The sequence below is a fragment of the Microplitis mediator genome, chromosome 5 (assembly GCF_029852145.1).
Source record: "Microplitis mediator isolate UGA2020A chromosome 5, iyMicMedi2.1, whole genome shotgun sequence".
In the NCBI taxonomy this organism is placed as follows: Eukaryota; Metazoa; Arthropoda; class Insecta; order Hymenoptera; family Braconidae; genus Microplitis; species Microplitis mediator.
The window spans coordinates 19,122,232-19,149,160 of record NC_079973.1 but is presented as its reverse complement, the minus strand read 5'-3'; the positions used below and the strand labels follow the sequence as shown (position 1 = coordinate 19,149,160).

Here is a 26,929-nt window from a genome sequence, read left to right as displayed (position 1 = left end):
CATGGAATTTTTTTACTGTGACTGAAGCAGTTGGTGTCTCTCTTGTTATCTAGTGTGTCATATCCCGAAAAGTTTTTTCTTTTAGTTATATTGTACATACACAGTAGTAACATGCTAACGTCAGTAGAGTTTTTCCGACCCTCATCTACTCTATATACAGGCAAGCCGCTAGGTCGTTACGACGCTCCGTCTTTACAAATTTTATATCATTTTTATGAGGCATAAAGTCGTCGAGAAGCCGACATTGGGAGAGAAGAAAAAAGGAGCCAAAAAGTATGGGAGAGAGAAACTAAAGCAACGAGCTGGAATCTGGAATATAAGAGGCGATGAGGGGGTGGATGATGAAAAAAATGAGAGCTGAGAGAAAAGAAATCTAAAGAGAGAAAAAATTACCAGCAGACAAAGAAAGCCAGTACTTGTTCTGTGCTCTGAAGTCACGTGGCTGGGCGGAGCGGATTTTCATCCCTTCGATGTTACCTTCTAAGGGTATACACACTTTATAAGAGGGTGGAAAACGAAATAGTAGTGGGGTAAACTGTAAGAGTACAAACTTTTATATACACATATATATTGTATATATTGTATTTTTAAAAATCTTGAATATAATTCTGTGTATCTAACATCAAAAGACAATACATTTATTAGATTAAATTAATTTTTTTGTTCAATTTTTAATGAATCTTCTTATCAAAAATTTTTTATTTTATTATCCAAGCAAAATTAGGAAAAATTTTTGGCTAAAAAAAAAATGTTTTTCTCTGTAGAACCTTCGTTATACAACGCAGAGAAACTCTTGAAAAAACGAATGCCAAATAATCAAGGTTAACTTTTTATCATTTTTTAAATAATAATATAAAGATTAAGTTACTTAACTTAAATTAATTAAATACTTCTGTTATATTTTACGCGCAATTTCAAAATACATAAACCAACAGTAAGTTTTACGTCTGTCTATGAACTACGTCACTTTTAGTTTTATTATTAACTATATATAAATAAACTTGAAACTTTTATGAGCTATTTCTTTAGTTAATATAATCCAGGATGAATTTTCTGGACGTATTAAATTATTTATTATAGAGCGACTAAAGTAGTCAGTCCAAATAACTCTAGAGTGCTTTTACGGAATAGCACAGAACGTTATTTTTATTTTTTAATTTACAATAAATCTGTGTTAATTTTTCGGAATCAAACACAAAAAAAAAGGGATTGAGATAAAATGACAAAAAAAAAATTGATTGATGCTAAAAATGGCAATTTACAAAACTTTTAAATTTCAACTTTTGAATAGACGTCAAATTAAAAAAATTTTAGATCCTAGTGCATCGATTTAAATATAGATTTATACACATCTACAAAAGTCAATGTAGATCTAATCAAAACTGGCTAGATATCTAAAGTATTTGTTGCTAGTCAAAATTTTTTATCAGGCTTACACTAGAATTAATACAATATTCCAAATTTGTAAAATTCAATTGTCAAACAAATTGTAGAATTTTTACTATTGTTAAATTTTTCTAAATACACTGTAAAAAATTTGAAGTGATTAAGGATTTTATTCTAATCCGAATTCACTCCGTCACTCGAAATTCCAGAGTTTAAAAAAATCTCTGCGAACGGAGTAAATAGAGAGTTTGTTATTTCAGAGGAATGATTTCGGAGTGATCTGAATTTTATTTCAATCTGCATTCACTCCGATTCAGAGTTTAAATATTAAAATTAAACTCTTTTTAGGAGTAAATTTCACTCAATATATAATTTCTCATAACATAAAAACTATTGCCATGAGGATCAAAAAATAGTTTTATTAGCATTAAAAAAATTTTTCGGTGTTATAAATTTATGTAATAATAACTATGTCTAATTTATAATAAACTTTATTTACATATTTTAACTTTTATCGTAAATTAAAATTTTTTTTATGATTATGAGAAAGTATGAAATAATTATCTTGAGTTTTTAATTAAAATAGTTAAATATTTAATTTTTTTGAAGCCATAACTGCACTATTTTCTTGTCGTTCTTTTTATTTAGCTGTACTTCATTAGATATTGGATCATTTTAAGATGGTGCTATAATTTAAGAGACATGTAATACATATTTTGTATCGATATGTAGACTTAAGAACCGTCTGAGAGAGCTAGCTGTTCGAATTTATTCGTAGTTTAACCTGTAATCCTGTTTAAGATGGAAAAGTGGGTGAAAACTTAGCGTGTTTCGCAGTAGACTTGTGGCGATGAAGATGGCTTAGTAGTATTAAACTTAACGATGTTAACGAGTCTTTGATTCTTTGAGATTTATTTGTATTACTTTAACACGCGTTATGTCTAAATACTCAAATATTTATATAAAAACTTAATCTTAAAACTTAAATTATTAATTAAATCCCTACTCAACACCAGTTAAAAAAAAAGAATCTTTTTTTTCTTTTAAATTCAAGATATTTTTAGATTATTATAAATGGACCCGAGAAATCATTTCCGTGTCTTACTTGGTTTATTCTCAGCCCCGTTGATTCCAGTCCATCAATTTTCAATCACAAAGACTAACTTTTTCCTATTCCGCGAGCTTCTCCTTTACAGGTAATATATACTTGTATATATATATATATATATGTTTCTGTAAAAGTGTGTGTCTATCTGTCTACTTTTTTCTCTTACACTCGGGCCAAAAATAAGGGTAGATTTTTTTTTTATTATTCTAGCATACCTTTGAAAAAATATTTCCTTGAATAATATTTTTTACACGCACACGCTCTAAATTATCATTTCTTCTGACAAAAAAACAACTCACGTCCAACAAAAAAAAATTTTTTCTTATTACTTTATTTATTCTTTCTTACTTAGACATAAAAAATAATTTTTATAAATACATGATATTTTTTATCGTTTGTGTTATTTTAGTTCCACGTGTTTTAATTTTTCAAAACACAAATAACAATAATAAATTTCAAAATAAAAAGAACTTAATTAAAATAAAATAAACTAAAATACTTTACTTGCAATAAGACACTATAAAAAATTATTTTTTTACTACATACAAAATTAATTCAAACATTCAATTGAATATTCGATGTTTTTTAGTTTATTTTGTAAAAAAAATTGCAATAAAAATGAGTAGTGATGTATTCTATAAAAAAAAATGAACGCACATTAAAAAAATTATTTTTTCAATATTAATTGATCAAGAATATCAATGGTCTTTAAAAAAAAATTAACAAATCCCATTAAAATTAAAAATAATTGTATAGTTGTTGACAAAATTATTGGATAATACTCTTGGGTTAGAAAACATCTATAGAGAATAACATCCGTGTGTTATGATTTGGTGTAAGAGTGTTACGTGTTTAGGTGTGTGTTAGCCCCCGCGACCCCTCGCATCCGTGAGGCAGTGACGTCACCGCCAATGGAGTCGCGGCTTCGGGGCGGCGCCTTTGACTCAGCCAACATGGCAGCTCGCGACGCCGCCGTCCACCCCGCGGAGCTTGATCACTTACTACTTCTTCACTGGACTTCTCCTATGTTCTATAAACAACACAACCGACGACATTGCATTTCTGTCGTGATCCTGCCGCAGTTATTCAATTCAAATATATATAGATATATGTTCCCTTTTCATACACATTTATTTTACACATATTTTTATTCTTACTATTCATAGTTTACTTACTCTACTTTTTATTTTGCATTCAAGTTTTTATAAAAAAATTGTAATTTAGTACTTTATTTTTAAAAGTGTTCCTGACACAAAAAAAAACAATTTATTTAGTAATTAAATTTTTTAGTTTTAAACAATTTTGTAATATATTTTATTATGCTGCATGTGTAAATTCATGTGCACATTGAGTTGTGCAATAAATTTGGTTGAGTTGGTAAATAGGCCCAACATAACTTAGCAGGTCCGGCTTATATAGTACGATATTACAAATTATTTTCCCACCGTCGGTTTACTAAGCCTGCAGTGTTAGGATTTTCTCAGAGTTAATTACTGATCCTCATCGATTCTAAATGATTACATAATAATTGTAATCAAACGAAACTTCTTTACTAAAATTTAATGAAACCTATTTCAATTATTCATAAATTAATTTTTTTCTAAATTGATAGACAAAAAATTTAATGCCCTATGATGGTTATAAATTTTTGGTGGAGATAATTTAAAAAAAAAATATAGTATGAATAAAATAAAGAAAGTACTTTTTATAAAAATAATAAAATTATTCAGCACATGACACCTGATTAATCATCATGAATTTAAAATTTTAAAGAGCAGAAAAGTTTGTCTACATTGAGGACAGTTGAGGTCTATGGCGAGCTACAGCGGCAGGAGCAACGAGCCGGCGAGGACGACGAAGATAAGTTAGTTTTACAAAGACAGAGAAGACGATGAAGATTGTATGAAGGTGTGAAATGAGCCACGTGCTCTGGCACCGCAATATATCACAGCCCCTTCCATTCTGTGGGCTCTTTTACAAAAGACTGCGACCACCGCATATCAGCTCACCAATGCTGCCGCTACACTAACAGAAAATGCTCGCTCTATGCTAAATATACCGGGGTGGAGAGTAGTCATATACACATACATATACATATATAACAGGGGGTAGTCTATGAATATTCTCGCGCCTGCCATAGCAATAGAATGATGAACGACGATCTCGCCTCTCAACCCACTATTATACCCTCTATAGTATACCTCATGTCAGATAACTTCAGCTTCATTGCTGAAAGAATATTTTCCCATTTACTACCACTATACATATATCATATATTTTTACGCTAATATATAGCTCTTATATATTTTGACACACCTCAATTCATCGTTTAACCATGCGAAACTTAACATCGGTTTCTTAAACTATTACGTAGTCGTTATCATCATCTTTCTCATAAACTTATTTCTCATATATATGTATATATTTATCCAGTCATTTATCATAATTAAGCTTATACGAATAAGTTTATTCATGAAGCTTTTTGAATTCAACTTCATTTCACGGTAACTTATTTATTATTATTATTATTACACTGTAAAAAATTAATGGAGTAAATGCGGAGCAGATGACTGTTTATTTATTTAATCTCCTCGAAGTAAAATTTACTCCGGAGAGCAGTTTAATTTAATATTTAAAATCCGGTTCGGAGTGAAATTCATTCCTAAAAGGAGTTTATTTGAATACTAAAATTCCGAATCGGAGTAAATGCACATTGAAATAAAATTCAGGTCACTCCGAATTCACTCCCAATTTTTTAAAGTGTAATATTGTTATTATTTTTTTTTTTTATTAACAGGTTTCAAAATATATTTATATATTTTTTTAGAATGTATAAATTATTTATTTCGATCGGTGATTTTATTGTATAATGAATATTGGCGCACCCGATCCTTTTCAAAATTATTTTTCAAATTCAATAATAAACTTTAAACTCAATAAATATACAATATAATTATAAAATTGAGCACAGTTGTCTCATATAAACTTAAAACATGAAAACAAGAAAAAAATGTAAGCAATAAATATTATAAATAATTGTTTAATATTAATAATATGATATGCTAATTTAATAGATCATTGGGCTGAAGATGCTGATACATGTAATCAGTGAAATATTACCAATAAAATTTTTTTTGAAAAAGATCGGATGTGCCAATTTTCATTATTATTATTATTTTTATTTTTATTTTCGTTTTTTTTTTATTTCTATTATTGTTATTATTAGATATTAGGATAAGATTATTTTTTTATGTTTTAACCCAACAGAAAAAAAAATTTATGATTAAACAAATATAATCTATATTGCTCAAGTTATCTTAACAATGAGTTGATATCGTTGGAAAATTCACAAATTTTACTGCGTCGTAAAATGCATTTTTTTAAAAATTTTTTTGTTATTATTAAACAAATTGTCAATGCGATTAAGTAAAGTTTATCTAAAAAATCTAAAGTTTGCTATAGTCTTTATACCTATTACATTAGCGGAATGATACGTTAAAATAAATGATGAAACACACATGTAATGCAAAGTACATGTTACACTAATAACAATAAATATAAATGCATATAGTGATATAAGTTTAAGTTTATGATAAGTAATAGGAATGATGGGTAATAAAACGTTATCTTTTTAAATGTTCTCAAGTTACAGACGTGAGTAAACGATATACTTTATAACTTATATTTATTAACATAATAATAAATATCACAAATTAAATTTAAAGACAAATGATTTTTCTATCAAGTTTAAATTTTTACTAATAAATTATTTATTAATTCTTTAAATTAGTCATTTGAAAAGTAGATTAATAAGATGTAACTATAGTATGTTAATATCAGTGACAATTTAATCATACATTTTCATTGCATCCTGTAGAAGTGGCAATCGAAAATTAAATCCATCCCTGTTCCCTGTCGCTATTCGAGACAGACATTGCAGTTTTATCGCCGTATTATTTTAGTTACCCGCACTTACTCACTCACTCTCTAACAAAATATATACAATGATATATATATACATGATACCCTAAATTTGTGCCTCATGAAGCACATAATCTTTGATAACGAACGACTGGGATGTAAAAAAAAAACTGTGAGCCAAGAGCCAGCGAATAGTGTGTGGCACTCTCAGATATGAGACTGTGAGTTACAGTATAGTCTAGTATATGTTATTATTCGATTCACGTGTCTACTATACACCATCATTTTTCTGTCATAATTGTTGTATATGTGCTACACTACCATGCGATACACAGTATCCCCAGCCGAAAAATCTTATGCTTGTACGAGTAAGCAGTTGAGCATGAGATATTTACGTCACTGATCTAAAGATTATTCTATATAATACTGTCAATCAATTGTCATAATATTTTATTTATTATTATTATTATATTTTTTCTTTTTTCAATCCTATGTTCATATTCTATCAAACTTACACGAAAAAAAGAGTTTCGTCGTCATATTAAAACAGAATAACGAAATTTTTTACTATAGTAGCAAATCAAACTGCGTTGCAATTAAGAAGTGAATTTATTATGGGAATACATGATATAAATTATAAAAATGCCGTCGTATTTCAAAACCGACATTTGTTATCGTAAGTAATCTTAGCTTATGATGACAAAAAATTTTTCCGTGTACACTTTATTTATTTTTTTAGAGAAAACTATTAAGGCACGAATTAATATTTGTTATCTGTTTATACCAATTTTACTTTAAAAAAAAAATTTTTCCACGGCAAGATCAAAAATATATGTTAGGGTAGAAGTAGCATTTGTGGCCACTGCTCCCTTTTTGGACATTTAATACTTTATTTAAATTAATGAAAAAGTTTAAAAAGAAAAAATTATATTTTCAAAGTGAGGCAAAAGTATCTTTGAACACATTACAAAAATTAATTATGTCATTGCGTCTTATACAAATTATTTTATTTAAATTTTTCAAGTGTCCAAAACTGGCCTTAAAGGGTAACGGTAATCGATTTGCAATTCAATTTAATTCACGGACAAACACTGGAAACCTAAAATAGAGAGTCTTCAACGTTTTTTAAAATCTTAACAAAGAGCTAGAAATTTTGAATTTTCAAAAATTCTAATTCGTCTCCGAGAAAAATTGTTTTAAAATTCTCATTTACTCTACGAGTGCAACAAAGACAGTCCCGTTTATTTTTCTGAGTGTGAGAAAGAGGTCCGGTAGCGTATCCCCTTAAAATGGCCAAAAACGGAACCTCTACCCTATTTTTTAAATTTTTCAGTTACACTTCACTTTTTCCGCAATACTCAAAAATTAACTTATTTATAAAAACTGTTTGTATTGATTTTTACAAAATTTTGAAAGTGTCTTGTTGTACTCCAGGTACTTGTTATATTTTTGAAATTGAACAATAAAAAACAAATAAATTATTTTTTGCCAAATTTTCTGTTCTTCTTCGTGCCCCGATTTTCTTTGAATTATATAAAAAATTTGATATTTAAAAAAAAATGTTTTGGATACTTAAATTTTTAGATTACAGTTGAAAGTACGAATAAAATATTAGTATTATATTTTTCGTTATGTATGATAGTTAAAATAATCTTTGAAAAAACTTTTTGTAATAAATTATTGAGTTGACATTTATATTTTTTGAGAGTTGTTAAAAAATAATCAGTGTGCTATGTCATGACGTGTAGATTATACGGTTAGTGACACAAGAATGTATACAGTTAGGTGTAAAAATAAAAATAGAAAAATAGGATGGGATTATGATGTGTAAGAAATATCGACGGGATTATGTTTTTTTAGTGAAATATGTATAAATGTAAAGATAGTAGGGTGTTATTTTAAGTAATCTCAAAACGGCAATGGGAATGCTCGTTGCTTGTTTAGTTATACATACTACTATAACTATACTACTGCGGATGTCGCAGGTTAAGTTGAGCCCAGGAAACAGTGCTACAGATTTACTAGTATAATGTATATAGAAAGCCCTCAAGGTAATCTCTTCTTCTCATTGAAGGGCTGCATTTTGATCCTCTGAGCTTCTGTTACAGCACGCTTTCAAACATTTCATGTCACGATCATCTATTTACTTTATTATCATTATTATTTTTCTTTTTTACTCGAGTGTTTGCTCTAATTACATATTATTATTTCCGTTCTATTGTAAATATTATAGTCTTGTGAAAAAATATTTTTAATATAATTATTGAATATATTTTAGGAATTCGGGGTAAAAGAGACAAGATTTTTAGGGCCAAGTTTTCAAACCGAGTTTATTTTTATCCAGGTTTAAAACAATATTGCTAGTATATCTATACATAAATAATACACTGCAGAAAATTTTTGGTGTGAAAATGGTCCCCGAGGACTTTACGTAGTCTGCTCGGTGTGAATTGACGGTGTGAAATTTTCTTGGTGTAAAATATCAAGCTGTACTTTTAACACGGCATGAGTATTTTCTTTCACACCGTTCGGTGTTATTAGCTCAAATATTGTCTGATAATATAATCTGTAGTTAAAAATTATAAATTAATTTATAGATTGCAGCACTAGTATATTATTTCAAAATAGACATTAAATACCAAGTGTCGAAGTAACCAAAAGTTTTAAATGAAGAATTTGTACATTTACACCATTGGTGCTGTCAATGTTAATTCACACGGTCCAAAATTTAACACCGTGTGTCATGTAACTTTCCCGCCGGCACTCTCTAAACTTGAAATAGTTAAATTTTCACTGTTTTTCCCAGTGATCAACTAATTCACTGGAAAAAGTGAATTTTACGTATAAATAGTGAAAATTTTACTTTTTACACAGTAGATTTAAAACATTACTTTTTAATAAGTAATTCTAATTATCATTAGAACTATTTACTACTAATAACTACAGTGAATTTCAATGTTTTCATATTTGCATCATTTCACTGGGTAAATGAGTGTATATGCACTAATTCCAAGTGGCCGACTTTTAGCTGTGGCAAATAGTGAATATACACAGTGAATTAGTGATAATTCACTATTTCAGGTTTAGAGAGCAGTGTTGAAAATTTAAACACCAAATCATTCACACCACCAGCAATAATAATTTAAACTAGGATTAAAAATAAACCCGGTTTGAAAAACTGGCCCTTCGAAGGTTTTTTTTTTTTAATTGAATTATTTTTTTGAATTAGAAAAGACGATAGAATATAACGAAATTTTGAGTTAACTGAATTATTATAAAGAAAAGAATAACCCTCTCCTCCGTGTAAATAAAAATTTTAAAGGAAAACAATTTTTTTTCTCCAAATCAGTATGGCTTACTTTGGCCCGGATTATACAATATTACATTTAAATTTAATTTTAAAATGACAAATAAAGTTATTCACTGGTAAAGTGGTTTATTGATACGAGAGCCTGATATTAAGATATTATTTTTTTAATGTAGAATTTTGTTTTTGAATACACGTTCAAAGGTTTACTTTAAATTCAATGTAACGAAGCTGCACAAACACTTGAGTGTCAGTCAGTCGGCCGACTGGGTGTGTATTGTGTGGAAAAAAAATTAAAACATAAGCCAGAAAAGCTACTTGTGTGAAGGGTAGCTTGATTTTGGTAACATCTGAGGATGATAATGAAAATCACTACCAGTGACTACTCAAAGACTACTTGCTCGTTAGGCACTCCGAGCTTTTCAAATAAATCTCTATATACTCCATTACTTTTAACATCGCAGAATTTATTTAAATTTTAATTGAAAGTAAAACAAAGAATAATCTAGATAATTATTAAATGTTTTTTTTATGTTAAAGTTTAGCAATAAAATAAAAAAATTAGAAATAATAAAAATAATAATAATGATGACTTTACCCAGCTAACGTTTTCCTTCCTAAAGTCAGCTGACCCAACGTCTGAAAATAAAGTGTAAGAAGAGCACTTTAATATTTAACTTGCTAGTAAATGGAACCAAATACTTATTTAACATCTAAACATTATTGGACCCGACAACTAATCGTATAATACGGACAGTTAATAATAATTGATATAATAAGGCGAAGGGTCAGAATGACTAGATGACGTCACGTTGGGTCCCGTCGGAATGCCCCTTCTTCATCTACCTCAATGTCTTTCTCGCCCTTCTCCAGCGGTGGTAAACCTTGTCAAGCTATGGATAGCTCCTGACGTCATAGGCTGCGAACCTCAAGATGCCTAACGAGCAAAAGGCTCGGTATTGAGGGAAAAATAGTTTACAAAAGGGTATTGGCAAGGTGCGCGACGGAAACGACATCTGTCGAGCGCATTAAATCATCCTCAAAAAGCACAGAGAGAATACGGAAAGTTTTTATAAACAAATAATTAAAATTTTTAAAGATTGCGAAATATATGTGTGATACCACATTTGAAAGGTGGAAAAATATAGAGTAGATTGTACTGAAAAAAATAAGTATAAAAAATTTTAATAAATACAAAATAAATATTATTTTGAACGACATAAGGTTAGCTTGTAATAATAATAATAACAACAATAATAGTCATAATAACAAATGAGTTAAAATAATTATAATTATAATTTTTTCAAAGTTAAAATTATTAATTTGCATTAAGTAAAGAAATTGAAGTGATTTAAATTATTCGTAATTTTAAATTTTAAAACTCAACAATTAAAAATACTTTGGGTTAAAAATTTGTAATTTAAAAATTTCCCCGTAATAATTTTTAGCCAAAGATGAATATCATGGATGGAAATGTATAAAACTTGCAATTACTATTTCTGTCAGTATTTTTGCAATTAACAACACAACAACTACTTGTCCTTATTTTTTAACATTGCTTTCATTTAACTATTCACAAGACAAGTGCGATTTAACGCGTATTTCGTCCACTGCAGGCGCTACAATCGATTCGATTGTCCCCACCCTATACTCCACACCCTGCCAATAGTTTTGCTAGCTAAGATGGACACATTGTGGATAGTATGAATGCATACATTCAGCTTCATAATGCTGCTTTGCGACTACTTTATTAACACCTTCGTCATACGTACGGTACCGATAAAACACCAGTGCTACCTTATCTGCCAGGAGATATTCCGCAAGTTGTTGAGAATGACCGTTGCCGTATTTATTGGAATGTGGCATTCGCAACAACGCCGAAAATTGACCCCAAGAAACCGGATATTGTGTTCTTCGATAAATCCACTCGTGACATTTATTTAAAGAAGAGCACAAAAACAGATGTATCAGGATCTCCTGCTAGAAATTGGCAAACTTCACCCAGGTTACCGTGTCAGGCTTGTTGTTCTCATTGTTAGCGTCCTTGGAGGGATGAACCAATCTTTTATATCTGCGTTGGATGGCTGTAACTCTCGGATCCTTTCATCTATTTAGGCAACGGAACTTGACTTGCTGCGCTTGCTAACCATCTTGTTGATGGAGTATTGCAGCAGTAACGGAAGACACTCCAGGAGTGGCCTTTGGTAGAGTCGGACTACTAGGGATAACTCCCTAAGCATTTAAACGAATAAATAATAATAATAATAATAATAATAATAATAATAATAATAATAATAATAATAATAATAATAATAATAATAATAATAATAATAATAATAATAATAATAATAATAATAATAATAATAATAATAATAATAATAATAATAATAATAATAATAATAATAATAATAATAATAATAATAATAATAATAATAATAATAATAATAACAATAATAATAATAAAAAGTAATAAGTTCTGAAGAAAATGACCAAATGTGAATGTCATATATATGGAAGACAGTATAATAAAAAATAAAAAAGTGAAGCTACCCCCAAGAGACTGACGGCGTGCTGCTCGGTGCTGATAAATATAACGTAACAAGTTCAGTAGAATAGCAACTTCATCCCGAAAGGATCAACGCGTCTTTCCAACTACTCGGTTCTATTCTCCTCTATTCTTTTTTCTCCAACACGTCTCCTGTCTCTTTATACACACTACACACTTTACTATTACTATTTTTATACTTATTTCTTTCTTTCTTTATTTATTTATTATTATTTTTGTTTGGATTTATACTTTACTTCTGTGTCCTTTACCGATTTTTTTTTAATGCAATCCAACTATAGTATAAACTCTTGAGTCTAGACGAACAAGTAAAAGAAAATATGCGGAAAATTCTTGAGGATAGCCAGAATATTGGAACATACAACGCAACCAATCACTCGCTCCCTTACACACCTAAACCCGTTTCTATTTATTTTGGGAATATAGACAGCTATCTTTGTAAAGCCCTCAAAACAGAAGTGAATCTACTCAATCGTTTTTCTTATTTATACTTATAAATATATGTATATATATTTGTATCACTACTCTACTGTATAAATAAAAAAATTATTTATACAGGTCTTCTTAACAACAAAAATATTTATAAATAAATGTATAATTTACCGAAAAAAAACTTAATTTATGAATTTTTTCTTTTTATTTATAAAAAAATTTGTAATATTAATTTTCATGGAATTAATTTTATAAAAATAAGTTCATAATTTTTCTTAATCAAAGTAAAGAAATAATTTTTTTCGATAACTAAATTTAAAAAGTAACTACTAATAGTTATCGTATTAACACACTTTTAATTGGAGTAAATACAGTAACAATAATCTCAAAAGCTTAGGATTTAAAAAAAAAAAAGAAATTAAAGCTGAGAAAAAAAATTAACGACTTGCTATTATCCCACACAAGATCCAATTGGCTTATTTTATTTAATCGGCTCAACAGTATAGAAGTATCCTCTCTTTATAATGAAGAAAAATAAAATAAAATTATCTTACAATATAAATTTTATTATTAAGAGAAAGTTGGTGTAGAGTGAAACAGAATTTAGTGAAAAGTGAAAAAAAAAAAAAAAAAGAAAAAAAGGAAAGGGCAGCTGATTTTATATAGGTATGAAATGTATCTGGGTGATGGTTTTCTGGGTGCGGATGGTTGCGGCGAAAGTATCATCAAGATAGGATAGTAAAAAGTAAATTAAATGAGAATTAAATACAAATAAAACCGCTCGGCCAAGTAATTGGCTAGCTCACTTCTTACTTTACCCTCGCGTCGTTTTTCTCGGTCGATTCAAGCGAATAAGAACCCACCACCGCCCCCGTCGCTGTTACTACTACCACCGTGATCGTCAGCCTAACAAATACTTGCTCACTGTGCCGTAAAAAAGAAATCAATCCCTCTCTCTTTTCTTATATCTATTATGTACCTATACTTACCCACTGTAAAATACGATCAGTCTTGTCATTCGATGCTCAAACACTCTTTTAAATTCGTCGTAAAGATATTAAATTTATTCAATTATTTTTTATATATATATATATATATACTTTTTTTTTTTTTACTAAATTTTCTACAGTTTAAATTTCAAAAATTTGCTATCGTTCTTATAAATTTTTACCAGTTTCAAAACATATTTTTTTTTTATTTTTATTAAAATTTTGAATTCAAATAAAAACAGTCTTCTTTAACTTTTACCAAATCAGATTATTTGAGTATGAAAGAATAATTAATTCTTTAACTGAATAATACGATATTAGTTCCCGAGTCGAAATCTAAGGCATACCTTGAAACTAAATGAGCATTAAAAACTTACATTAGACTTTTTAGAACATGATCAATGTGAAAGCTTGAAATGAAAAGAATGTCTTACGAAGGCTTGAATTGAACTTACTTAGACCTCTAAAGGGATGAATTAGACCTATAAAGACATATAACGTGAAACGAACAAACTCAGTATTTTTTGAGTTGACCGTCTGTTGGTCCCAGGCTGCTTCTAGATCCTATTCCACTCCTAGGTGCCATAAGTCTACTGACAAAATCGCTGGGTCACTTGCAGCAATTTTTTACTAGCCTTAGAAGTTTTTAAATCGACCCTCTGTTAGTCCCAGGCTGCCTGTGGGACCCAATCCGCCCGTGGGTATCATTAGACTACTGAAGAGATGAGTGGATTACTTGCATCAATTCTCCAGTAGTCCGCGAATTCAAAAATTTGATTTTTTGTAGTATTCCTTGCAAGTCCTTCCTTCTGTTAAGTCTAGTTACTTTCGTTTCACAATTTATGGCTTCGTAGGTCTAATTCACGCCTTTGTATATATGAGTAGGTCCATTTCGAGCTTTGACAATTATTATGTCCTAAAAAGTCTAATGTAGGTTTTCAATGCTCATTCAGGTTCTAAATATATGCCTTAGATTTCGTCTCGGGTTTGAATGTATTGTTAGTATGAATGGATTTTACTGGTAAAAATGAAAAAAAATATATACATATATATATAAATATGTATATTAATAAATGTAAAGAAATAAAAATGACATTATTTGAATATCAATTTAGACGAATATAAAATGACATAAAGAGATATCTGTGATGCTGTAGAAAGATGATTGTTAAGGGGATAGAGGTGACTATAATATATCGGGTTAGATGCACAAGGGCACACACGAGCCGTCGTCGTCATGTCAGAAGGGGTTGGAAAAGAGAGTGGGGAACGAAGATTCGCGACTCGGTAGGGGACAGGGTTCTGCAATCATGGCTGGATTAAGGCTATATATGTATGAGGATAAAATGAGGCCGGAAAATAAGAGTTTTCCGAGTTTGGAGGGTGCAGATAGTACCTCTGTTTCTTTGTTGTATATATATATTATTTTACTGGTGGAGCAGAGCTAAGTAAAGTTGAGGCAGAAGCAATCGAGCTCCAGAGAAAAAGTGAGGGGGTCAAAAACCCAAGACGTACGTAAGCGTCACTGGGGTGAGATATTTTAGGGTAAATGATATTCCATAAGCGAGCATATGTGCTTGTGACTGGTTTTGTTATTAGGATATACATATACATATGTGTCTGTGTCTATATAATATGTATATAGATGTGAATTCTCCACCCTTATTTCACCCCGGGATGCTACTTTATTACAAACATGGATTACGATGGTAATGGGAATAATCTTTCTGCGGTCCACTGACTCATGTGTACGAGGGAAAAATTTCAAATCACGTTTATCATTTTTAAATTATAAATCATTACTGTTAAATCATCTGTTTGCACTATTAATCGCCTATAATAATTTTTTTTAATTTCAAGGAAAATAAAAGATTTTAATTTCAGTCATAAAATTTCTTCAGAGCATCCAAGTAATTTTAATAATTAAAAAAAAATCAATGACAAAAACTACCGCGAGCTCGATTCGGTCCGTGAACTTAAAGCCTTTAAAATTTCTCATGAATTTAAAACTAAAAAATTAATTTTTATAACAAAATTCTTAAGAATTTATTTAGATAAATGAACAGTATATTTAATCAATGCACTGTAAAAAATTAGGAGTGAATTCGCAGTGATTACGGATTTTACTTCAATCCGAATTCACTCCGTCACTCGGAGTTCCGGAGTTTTTTGAAAATCTGGAGTAAATAAGAACTTTGTCTTTCCAGCAGAGTGACTCCAGAGTAATGTGGATTTTATTTGAACCCGCATTCACTCTGATTCGGAGTTTTAATATTAAAAATAATTTCCCTTCGGAGTAAATTTCACTCCGAGGGGATTAAATAAATCAATTATCATCCACTCCGCATTCACTCCGAATTGAATCCGCGTTCACTCCGCAAATGTCTTGCAGTAATAATATTTTTTGTTTAATAAAACAAAACAAATAAAAATTTTTAAAAAGGTTAAATATTTGTTAATATTTATTAGATTGCAATTGATATTGGCAATGATTCATACATTTAGATACATTAAATATATAATTTCTAGATACCACACTTGCACTGACAGTTTGACATAGAGCCTACTCCCCTGATGGGAATCCCCCGATGGCATTTGATACAATCTTCCCAAGCTAATTCGTCAACATAAATAGATAACAGTATACTATATAATACATGTTATTACAACGCAATAACGTATCTTTTGATGTCAACACTCACTCGTGCATCTACTACCTTCTATAGATAATTCAATTGTTCACATCGGATTACTGACAGATTACTCCAGGGTATTAAAATCTACATCATTAAATATTAAATATCGAGTACTATTCATCAATATTTGAATGATCATTTCGAATATTCTTTAAACAAATCAACAAAAAAACACATCAAATAAAAACAACTTTTATTAAAGTAGTACATTATAAAAAATAATAAAGATTATAAATAAAAAAAGAGATTACATGGCTAGACATTAATAATTTAAAGTATATTTTTATATGCTGTAAAATGTTCCATCAGCTTTACGACTGTAGCCAGGATTTGTTAAATCCGTGTGAGGACCCTCGATCGCCAACTTGAGACTGCTCGGATGGATCCTCTCGATTGCTCGCATTTGTGCGGCGTAAGTTAAACGTCTCTGGTTTTTATCGAGAATATCATCTGACGATTGTGAATATTCTTTGGATTTAACAGCTATGGATTTTTTATCGGCAGTTGCTGCTCGGGATTTTTTACCACTCAGCGCCGAACGGTACTTGTCGCTCGGCGAGACTGCTGGTGAATTTATTTTCCTCTGTACACGTCCAGTGTCTCGTGTATTTACAGTTATTTTTGATACAGGCATTGCTGTAGCCGTTGCTACATTTGTTCCCATTGACTTGGGCAATATTTTTGACTTGAATGTTTTTGTTGTCGTTGGTTGTTTTGAGGGCGGCTAAAAAACACAGTTTTTTGGTGATTTTTTTTTTTATTAAAAGATTTTGTTAATTACCTCAAGTTCATTGCGTAACTGACGCCATGATTTCAAATTCAATGTTTCAGGTTGCATGAAAACATACATTTTTGGTACCATAAAATCTTCATCGTGAATGTATATTGACGATAATGCAAAATCTAATGCATCATTTGGTTCCTAAAGAAATATTAGTTATTAAAAATCGCATTGACCACACGGAAAAAAATAGGTGCTGCAACAGGACAAAATCCTGTGGTAGCAACAGGAAACATCCTGTAGTAGCAACAGGAAACATCCTGTAGTAGCAACAAGACCAAATCCTGTTGCAGCACCTACTTTTTTTTTTCCGTGTACTAATAAAAAGAAAAATATGACATAATCATGTTAATATGCAACTCTAAATTTTAGTATTTAGATCCATAAGAATGCCAAATACACAAAAAATCTTCAGTCTAACTCTTATATATCACAATTCTGATATAATAAATTGTTGAATAATTTTTTCTTGGAACCAGTTCCAATATTTTCACTATTTTTTCAAAATCAAAGACTCAGCGCGATACCGGCATGGTCTGGGTTCGAATTCCAGTTCGGGCTATCTATATTTTTCTCAATTTATCTATAAATTCTCTTATTGAGAAGATTAATTGTAAGTTTAGGTTTCACTATGTTTAAAAAATGCATATACATTTTCGAGTTTTTAGAAATTACATTTTTGACCGGTAGATTATTAATTAATTGCCCAGGTAAAAAAACTTCAAACCAAAATGATAATAAAAGTGGCCGAAAAAAGGCCTAGGTAGTGAACACAAGGCTAAAAACTAGCTAAGTCGAAAAATGGCCGACAATTAATTAGGCCTAAAAAACTGAAAATAAGTCGACTCAATTTATCGGCCAATTTTCGGCCTGTACATTAAGAATAATAAAATTTCGGCGTGTTTTCAGCCAACTTTCGACCTCTACCGATCAAATTCTACGGCTTCAGAGAGATTTCGGCCAAAGTTAGGTCTCTTTGAATAAAATTCTATGGTTTTGGCGTGATTTCGGCCAATTTTAGCTTTTTCGGCAAAATATTATTATCCGGGTAACCAAATTTAACAATTTATACCAATCTCACGACAATCAAAACGTGGTTTTTGAGCTTTGGAGCTGAGATTTCAAAATAAGTTGATACATCAATTTTAAAGTACAAAAAAAATGTTGTTTTTTTTTTAGAAGTTTAATTATCGGAATGACTTCAAATTAATTCAGGGGCAAGATCGTAAATTTTTGAAAAATATAAATTTTGATATAGAAATATATAACGGACTCAATTAAATATGTAATGAGGAACATTATTTCTTGCATAAAATATTAATCAAAAATTATTGACCGAATATTGAAGTTATTTCAATCTTGCAAGTAAAATAATTCATCAAATGTTAATTACATTTGGCCTGATAATACGTTGGTCGCGTCGAATACTATTAAGTGTGTGATGAGAAAATAGCCGCTCAGCAACGTCTACTTTAGTTGACCACGTTCTGTCATTTGCTGATACATTTTTTCCTAAAGCTGGACCCCGTGCAACCCAAAAACCCTCACTGGAAATATCTGGCACTGGATACGGATTTCTTTTGTGAGTCCTTGGAGCCATAACAATTATTCAAGATTTCTGTAATGATAATTTTTTAAATGTAAGCTAAAAAGTGAAACTTGAATTTTATAGAGGATTCATAAAAAATACTTTCGAGGTCGTGCGAGTAATAAAAATTATAACTGCTTGTCAACAATGTCACTTTATGCACGTATGACGCAGTTGAGTCATAGGTATAAAAATTTATAAATATATATACATGTATATACAAAGATATAGATAGATATACATAAATGTGGATTTTTTTTTGTTATTTTGTTTCCTGGTATCTTGTGTAAAGAAATACGACATCTTAATCGTAAAAACCCACACCTAATGAAAGAGATTTACGACTAATTGTTTAGTCAAGTCTTTCAAGACATTGTTTTATTTGTTTGCTCTAAATTATCACGGCCTCGACTTTTTTTCTCTCTTTCTCTCTCTCGCTCTCTCTCTTTTTTTACTCATTTATATTTCTAAAAATTTATCAGAAATAATACACGACACGATAAAAATAATTATTTAAATAAAAATTTATTAACTTAAAACATTATTTAAAGAATAAAAATATACGTATTAAAATAGTTAATTAAAACCGTACATAGCTCGTATTAGATTCTAGGCAATTTAATTCGTGTACACATATGTATATATATGTATATCGTGTAAACGCTCGTAGCATAATTAACACATTTACCGACAAACTATAATGGCATTGAGTATAACCGGTAAACCGTAATGAGATGACCACACTCGTAAATCAAGAGTCGACATCCGGCTTTAACCCGTATCCTATACAACCCATGAAAATTCTAATCTTCACCATATTATAGTACTATCATATATCCCATAACACTCTACTACTATTACTACTACAAGTACTAATATTCCTACTTTATACTCTAACAATAATAATAATAGTTATAATCATTGAATTAAAAAAATTTTAAACAGACAAAACAACTTAATATTTGAAAAATATGTATGTATTTGAACCAAGTCAAGTAACCGACGGAACTTGACACTTATTTTTATATTTTCATTCATAATTTTTTACTACGATTAGATTTCATCCCTTTAATATTTTTGTTTAAGATCTTGCCGACATATCACATTTCATGAACCGGCAGGTTTTAAAGACAAAAAAAAATATTAGAATTGAGTTGAAAATAGTTTTAAAAAAATGTATTCAAGTTCATTCATTAAATATATACATATATAAACTTATTCAAAAAATTAAAGGAACAAAAAAATGTTATAAAGTTTTTAGTAATTTTTGGAAGGCTGTATGTTCGTGAAAAATGGTCGTATCAAAAAATTGAAAAAAGAAAATTAAAGCTCGAAATCTCTAGTTTAAAGATCTTTTAGCAAACTTTTTTTGAGTTACAGTTATTGCGTAATCATAAGAAATAGCTCGAGACAAAAGTTTTCTACATTTTTTTGTTTTGATTTTTGTGTCTACGGGCTAAGGAGATTATTTTTAAAAATATCATTGCAAAACTAAGTTAGAAAATTTATTCAGCTACAATTTGCTCTTTTTGTTGTCTGTACGACAATTTGTTGCTGAGAAATTGGCCTTCAAATTAAAAAGGATCCTTTGGTCTTTGATTATCGATATCTCAGCAACTAATTGTCGCATCGTAGCTTTTTAGAGCAGCTTTAAAAATTTGAATAAATTTCCTACAAGTCCCATTTTCGATTTGAAAAAGATAATTTTTTTTATCCTTAATATTGATTTGAAAAACGTTCAAAAAATGACTTTTTCGGTTTTTTAGTCCATCAACCGCTACTTTACAAATATTGATGAAAAGATTAATGTTTCTAGGTAATTTTACAGCTTAATGTACCCCCGAAAACCCTGGAAATTTTCAAATCAATCCATGGAACCATTTTTCTGGACCGATTTGTTTTTTTTTTTAATATATATATATTTAATTTAATTTTAGATTAATTAATTATATTGAACGGATTTATGAAAAAAAGAGTTATGATGATGACCCTTGAAAAATAATTCCAAAGCTTAAGTTTAAGCAGAGGATAAACGGAAATCTTTAAATGATACACACAAACTAAATTTAAGTAACAGGGTTATAGTTTTGTGTAAAAGCCAAATTGTTGGTTTATAATATAATAACATGATAGAATATGTTGCAGTGATGGTGATAAGATAGATTTAACATTAGAAGGTAATCTGAGGCATGTAATGTTTTGCAAAAGCTCGACGTAGTTGACGATGCACATGGATATTAAAGCCACAATAATTTATGTTAGCACGGGCGTGCATAATGCTGTTTATACAGAGCTACATGGTCACGTGCTGACGCGTGTCAGCGGGTGACCATCCCCTTGCAGTATTCACCGATACGATTGCATGACGTTATTTCACGTACATCTCGTAGCTCTCTCATTCAAACGGTTTGCCGTTGTCTTTATCTGTGTATTTTATGTGGGCACATTTCTAACACCCGAATTCAAACGTCGCTACTCACGCAGCCCCGATCCGCACACTGCGTGGGATCTTCATTGGCTGTACCTCCGGCAATTTGATTCGTTTAATCGGATTACGTATGTAAGTAGTTTCTAATACGATTTATTTTTGGTAAATTATTTTTATTGTTATATAAATATATGTTACGTAAGATTAGATTATTGTTTTATTGGTTGACAGATAAGTAAAAATGTTTATTACTTAATTTGCTTCTAAAAAATATTTTTAATTAGGTAGTAATCACGTCTAAATTTTTTTTTTTTTTACTTCTAAACGCTGAATCCCCGTGATAATTAAATTTAATTGATTAATTCGGGCGATAAATATATAACCTAAAGGCCACCGGAAATTGATCATAAATTAAATTTACGAAAGACATCAAGATCAAAAAAACATTTTGTAAAATTCAAATAGTAACTTTTGGCTCAAATAAGATGACAATATTGTTTTTTAACAAACTTTTTTTATTGGTGGTTATAATTTTTAGTCAAAAATTAAAATATTCAAATTTTGTAATACAAGAAGAAACTTTTAAGGGGGACCACTAGTGAGAAATTTTGATAAAAACAATTGTTTTTTTTGCGTATTTCGATAGTCTATACCTTCAAAAATAACATACTAAAATCTCAAGTATATATCTCGAATAATTTTTTTGAGTCACAGCCATCTGAAGAGCAACCGCTTATCGGATCTCGAAGGTACATTTTTGAAAATTGCTGAAGTTATCACTCGAAGACAAATTATCCGATCGATTTGATTCGAATCGCAACATCTTTTGTACATGTTCCTAACGTACCATGAACCTCCAGTTTTCCGATCGAATCAAAAATGCAGTTTTGGCAAGCCATAAGTAATCAAATTTTCGCGCAAAATTCGAAATTCTTTTTAAAAACTCTACCATTTTGGAAATTTCAATTTTTTTCGTAGCCCGAGGGTCATGGTACGGGAAATACCTTCTCATTCAATAAACTTTTTGGTTTTTTTGATTTCATGTTCTGTGAAGGTCGCTATCACTGCAGCTGTGAGGGGGACTTTTTTTTTTGGAGCGTTGCGAGATTGTGAATAACTCGCTGAATTTTGAATTTTTTTGTCCAAAAATTTTTTCTTGTATTCGTTATATATCCACATATATGTCCTTAAAACATTAAAACATTCCATGCAGTAGTTTCCTTTAAAAAAATTCCCAAAAATCATCTTTTTTTCAGGCGGTCACACTAGTGGTCCCCCTTAAAAGAAAAAAACTCAGAATTTTTTTCTTATAAAAAGCTAATCTATATGTATTTATTGATTTCAATCTTTATTGGATATGAATTTTCAAAATCATAAAAATTAAAAAAAAAAAATCTAATTGATAATTTTTTAAAGATAATAGAAAAAAAAATGTATTTGGCCATATGTGGATAAAGTGTAATTTATAAATGAGAGTAAAATTGTATAAAAACATAAGAAAGACAATTCTTATTTCTCGTATATATATGAGGATAAATTTTCCGTGTCATTGGCTGTGCTCACAGAAGCGTCATATATATCCACAAACCTGTCTCGCTTTTTCATTCTCATTCTCCGTCATTCTCTTTTACACTGTCAACCCGTGTAAACGTCTATCCTGCTTCTCCGTGACATTCTCGTAGTACAGCAGTAATATCACGAGCACTAGCACTAGCACTAGCAAGGAGAAGCATAAGCAGAGGCAGAGCATCACATCAGAGAACCCCACGTAGAAGAGATGACACGCGTAATCGCGTAATCGTGGCGCGTGCTGGAGTTTGAATCAGGGGAGCTTTACGTTCGTCTACACACAGTATACTAGGCGCACGTGGTGCGACGCTGCACGCCCTAAATCAACAGAGATCCTCGATCTCTCGCTCGCGTCAGTTGATCCCGCGTACAGTCTCTTCTCTGCTTCGTTGATGCATCTGTTATATCGATAAATTTATATACTAGTATTTTTGCTCACAGATTACACTATAAATTTTAAACAAATATACCAATTACCATAACTTCAATCCAACTATTCTCAAAGTTAATTAATATTTTGATAGCGCAACAAAATATATATATCAAATATTACATATACCAACTTTATATATTTTAAATGAATTAAATTTTTATCTACCAACAAGATCAGAAGGTTAAATACTTATATAAAAAGCTTATTCTTTGAATTAAGTCTTCTTCTCCTTGGTGAACAAAAAACAGAACATAAGAAAATAGAAAAGAGAGAGAAAGTTGTTGGAATCATTAAAAGTTGAAGTGATTTCGATTGCCGGATGAGCATTTGGAGAACCCCAAGTACTCGAATGTGAAAAGCAGCGTCGACCTCGCTCAAGGATAAACCCTCACTTCTAACCTAATCCTATAATATCCTCAGCCTGGTATCGCCGGCATTGCTGCTGGAATCGCGCATTCAAATGGACATCAGTGTTCCCACTACACACCAACATATTATGCTGTTCTATTCTATCTTTCTGGCAACGGATGAGACGCAGAAATTGGGACAATTGTCCCTTCAGAAGAGGAAAGAGCTAGACCATAAACTAGTCAGAGGTCACAGAATATACTATATATGAAAGTACAATGTTTAGGGGATGATATTGCCAATATTTGATTTGATTCTCTCGCGATCGTGTGTAACTGTTCGTGGGCTGGTGGGCGTACATACTCACAGTAGCCTGTGTACGCGTGCTTTCGCTCCTGAATGTTAGACGGCGTGCATATTAGCATTTGAATGCACAGACCCGTCGCTCGACCTTTGTTAGAGTAGCCCTCATACTACTGACCGCAAATGTATCTGCGTTCGCACCCTTCGCTCCGTACTGACACTTCTTTGCCCTTCGACCTATCCAGCTTTCAAATGATCTACTATATTTTTTCTATACTAATCCCAAGTTTTTGTTTATGCCTTTATAATTTTTTTTATTTCCAGTATTTAGATAAAAAAATATACTTTTTTTTAGTGTAAACATGAAAAAACCTTTTTAATACCATTGAATAATGATTTATCTATTGAATTTGACCTTCTACTTATTTATGTCAATCGGAAGCATAAAAAGTTTTTTTTTTTTTGAGTTTCTGCCCATAAAATGCTTCTACCATAATTTTAATTTTTATTGTTGTAAAAATTTTTTTAACTTCATCACATGAGCATTTAATTAGTTTAAATGGACACAAATTAATGAATTAGTTTTGAAGATGAGTTTAAAAAAGTAGATTTTTGGTTAAAGTATAAATAAGTTGAATCATAAGAGAAAAAAGATTTTTTTTATAAATATCCATCAGTTATATTTTTAAAGAAATCATAAAATTGATTTAAAGTTCTCATTTAGTCTCATATTTAATCATCAATTTACTTATTTACATACAGTAGAAAATAAAATTTTTCTTATAAATATAAATTTATACTCAAAATAAAATTACTACATAGAAAAAAAGGATTTTTTGACGCAAAGAATTTTTACTTGCTCCCAGAAATTTTTTTCAGTAGATTAATGACACCTAGGAGTGAAATAGGACCCAGAACCAGCTTGGGACCAACAGAGAGTCGACTCAAAACATTTTGAGCTTGTTCGTTTTACGTGATATGTCTTTGTAGGTTTAATTCATGCCGCCGTAAGTCTAAGTAACTTCAATTCAGGCCTTTGTAAGTATAATTCTGTTCATTTCAAGCTTATACAATGAGTATGTCTAATGTAGGTTTTCAATACTCATTTAGGTTAAAGGTATGTCTTAGATTTCGACTCGAGGTGAGAAAAAAAATTCTTTAAGCGAGAAAAAATTGCGCCAAGAAATTTTTTTTTACATGGAAAAAACAATACAGTCGTGGCAATTCACTGGGATAGTATTGAGTACTTTCTGTAAAAAAAAACTTCGGCTGATAGTAACTATTACCATCAGGTTATTAAGAATTACGATTTTTTATAATAGTAGTAATTATTTAAGATAATAACAGTTATAATTTCTGGTTATCATAAATAATTGTAAACTTTACCATATAGATGGTAGACACTACCATTCAGATTGTTTATTTAATAATTTAAATGATATTATCAATCATATAATTCAGTTAAAAAATTGTACTATAACTTGATGGTAACTTTTACCATAAAATTTTCTCCGTGTACTGTTTGAAATTATTTTTTTACAGAAAGTACTATCCCAGAGAGTTGCCACTATTATATTGTTGTTTCCGTGTAGTCTTAAGATAATCTTGGTTCTTATTCCATAGTGCAAAATACTTCTTACGCTAAAATATACTTTTTTCTGTGTACTGGCCAATGCCTATCACTTAATTTACAATAAACGAAAAATATTTTTTTTCATAGTTATAAATAAAGTGTGACCTTTAATCAATCAAAACATTATTCACTAAAGCCCACTATTCTGTATATAAAATATAAATGTTTGAAATTGAAATAAAAAAGAAAGTAATAGTTAAGTAAACAATGTAAAAGTCAAAATGTTAAAATGGTTTTACATGATTTAACGAATTTTATTTGGATATAAATATTATTCTATTGTATTATATATATAAATCGGCTTTTGTAAGTCAGGACAATAGAGAAGACGGAAAATATTGGCACAGCTTTAGCTTGAAATGTCCAAACAAACCACATCACGTGACTCTGACTTGATGTATTTCCAATATTTCTACATTTTTACATTCAATGCTATAGCTTTTGACATTTATACTTATTTATAAAGTAATAAAATCATTAATACTCAACATAAATATGCAGAATAATAAATAAAAAATAAAATAATTATTTAAATGCCAGAATACATGATAGTAACACAAAATGGTATCGTTATCATCATCAATGTGTTTAATATAGTGAAAGAAATCGACAAAGAGTAAAGACCAGTAAATGCGACAGGTGGTCCGTGAAATCAGTGCACAAGTTATTTTATACTTTATTCACCCTCTTACGATGTGGCTCATTAAGAAATTAAGTGTATAATAATAGGGGTTTGGGTGTTACAATTCAACATCCCTAAAATTATTTCTTCACGCTACACTCATTCATTATAAAAGTACATGTAAAAAAATTTTTTTAATGCTAAGTTCGGTCAAAAGCAATACGTATTAAATTCAAAAATATGAATAGAATAACATATTCGTATTTTTTCGAAAATATTTCGTCTCTTCGAAAATAGTCCACGTCTACTATTCTTATTGAATAACTTGCTCAAGGTATTAGTAACTGTTCAACTATTTCATTTTGAGTATAGCAGTTTCTTCTGACACATCAGACTCTTCAATATAGCTCAATGTACACTTGCTATCGACTGCTTATTACTAGTACGAGATATCGCTAAACAGTATCTAGTTTATTAGATGTTTGAAGATCAGTTGTTACGATCAAAAACAATTATAAAAGTACTTAAAATATTTGTTAATGTTATTACACTGTAAAAAATTGGGAGTGAATTCGGAGTGATTATGGATTTTATTTAAACCCGAATTCACTCCGTCACTCGGAGTTCCAGAGTTTAAAAAAAAATTACTCTGCATACCGAGTAAATAGGGAGTTTGCTTTTTCAGTTGAGTGATTTCGGAGTGATCTGGATTTTATTTCAATCTGCATTCACTCCGATCCGGAGTTCTAATATTAAAATAAACTCCCCTTCGGAGTAAATTTCACCCCAAGGGGGTTAAATAAATAAACAGTCATCTGC

At 30.1% G+C, this 26,929-nt stretch overlaps 1 protein-coding gene across 2 annotated transcripts in view; it reads right to left on the bottom strand.

The window, feature by feature from the left end:
* Positions 1-16,191: 16,191 nt before the first annotated feature.
* LOC130668503 (uncharacterized) overlaps positions 16,192-26,929 on the bottom strand; it is a 35,268-nt gene continuing 24,530 nt past the window's right edge. The window contains exons 1-4 of one of the 2 annotated variants that reach the window (XM_057470831.1): positions 22,791-23,137; positions 18,580-18,804; positions 17,187-17,327; positions 16,192-17,129 (exon numbers count right to left, since the gene is read on the bottom strand). In XM_057470831.1, coding sequence (XP_057326814.1) covers positions 16,689-17,129; positions 17,187-17,327; positions 18,580-18,786 — 789 coding nt within the window. In that variant the 5' untranslated portion in view covers positions 18,787-18,804; positions 22,791-23,137 and the 3' untranslated portion in view covers positions 16,192-16,688. Of the gene's footprint in view, positions 17,130-17,186; positions 17,328-18,579; positions 18,805-22,790; positions 23,138-26,929 lie in introns of those variants that run through there. The other variant, XM_057470832.1, reaches the window with a different exon arrangement.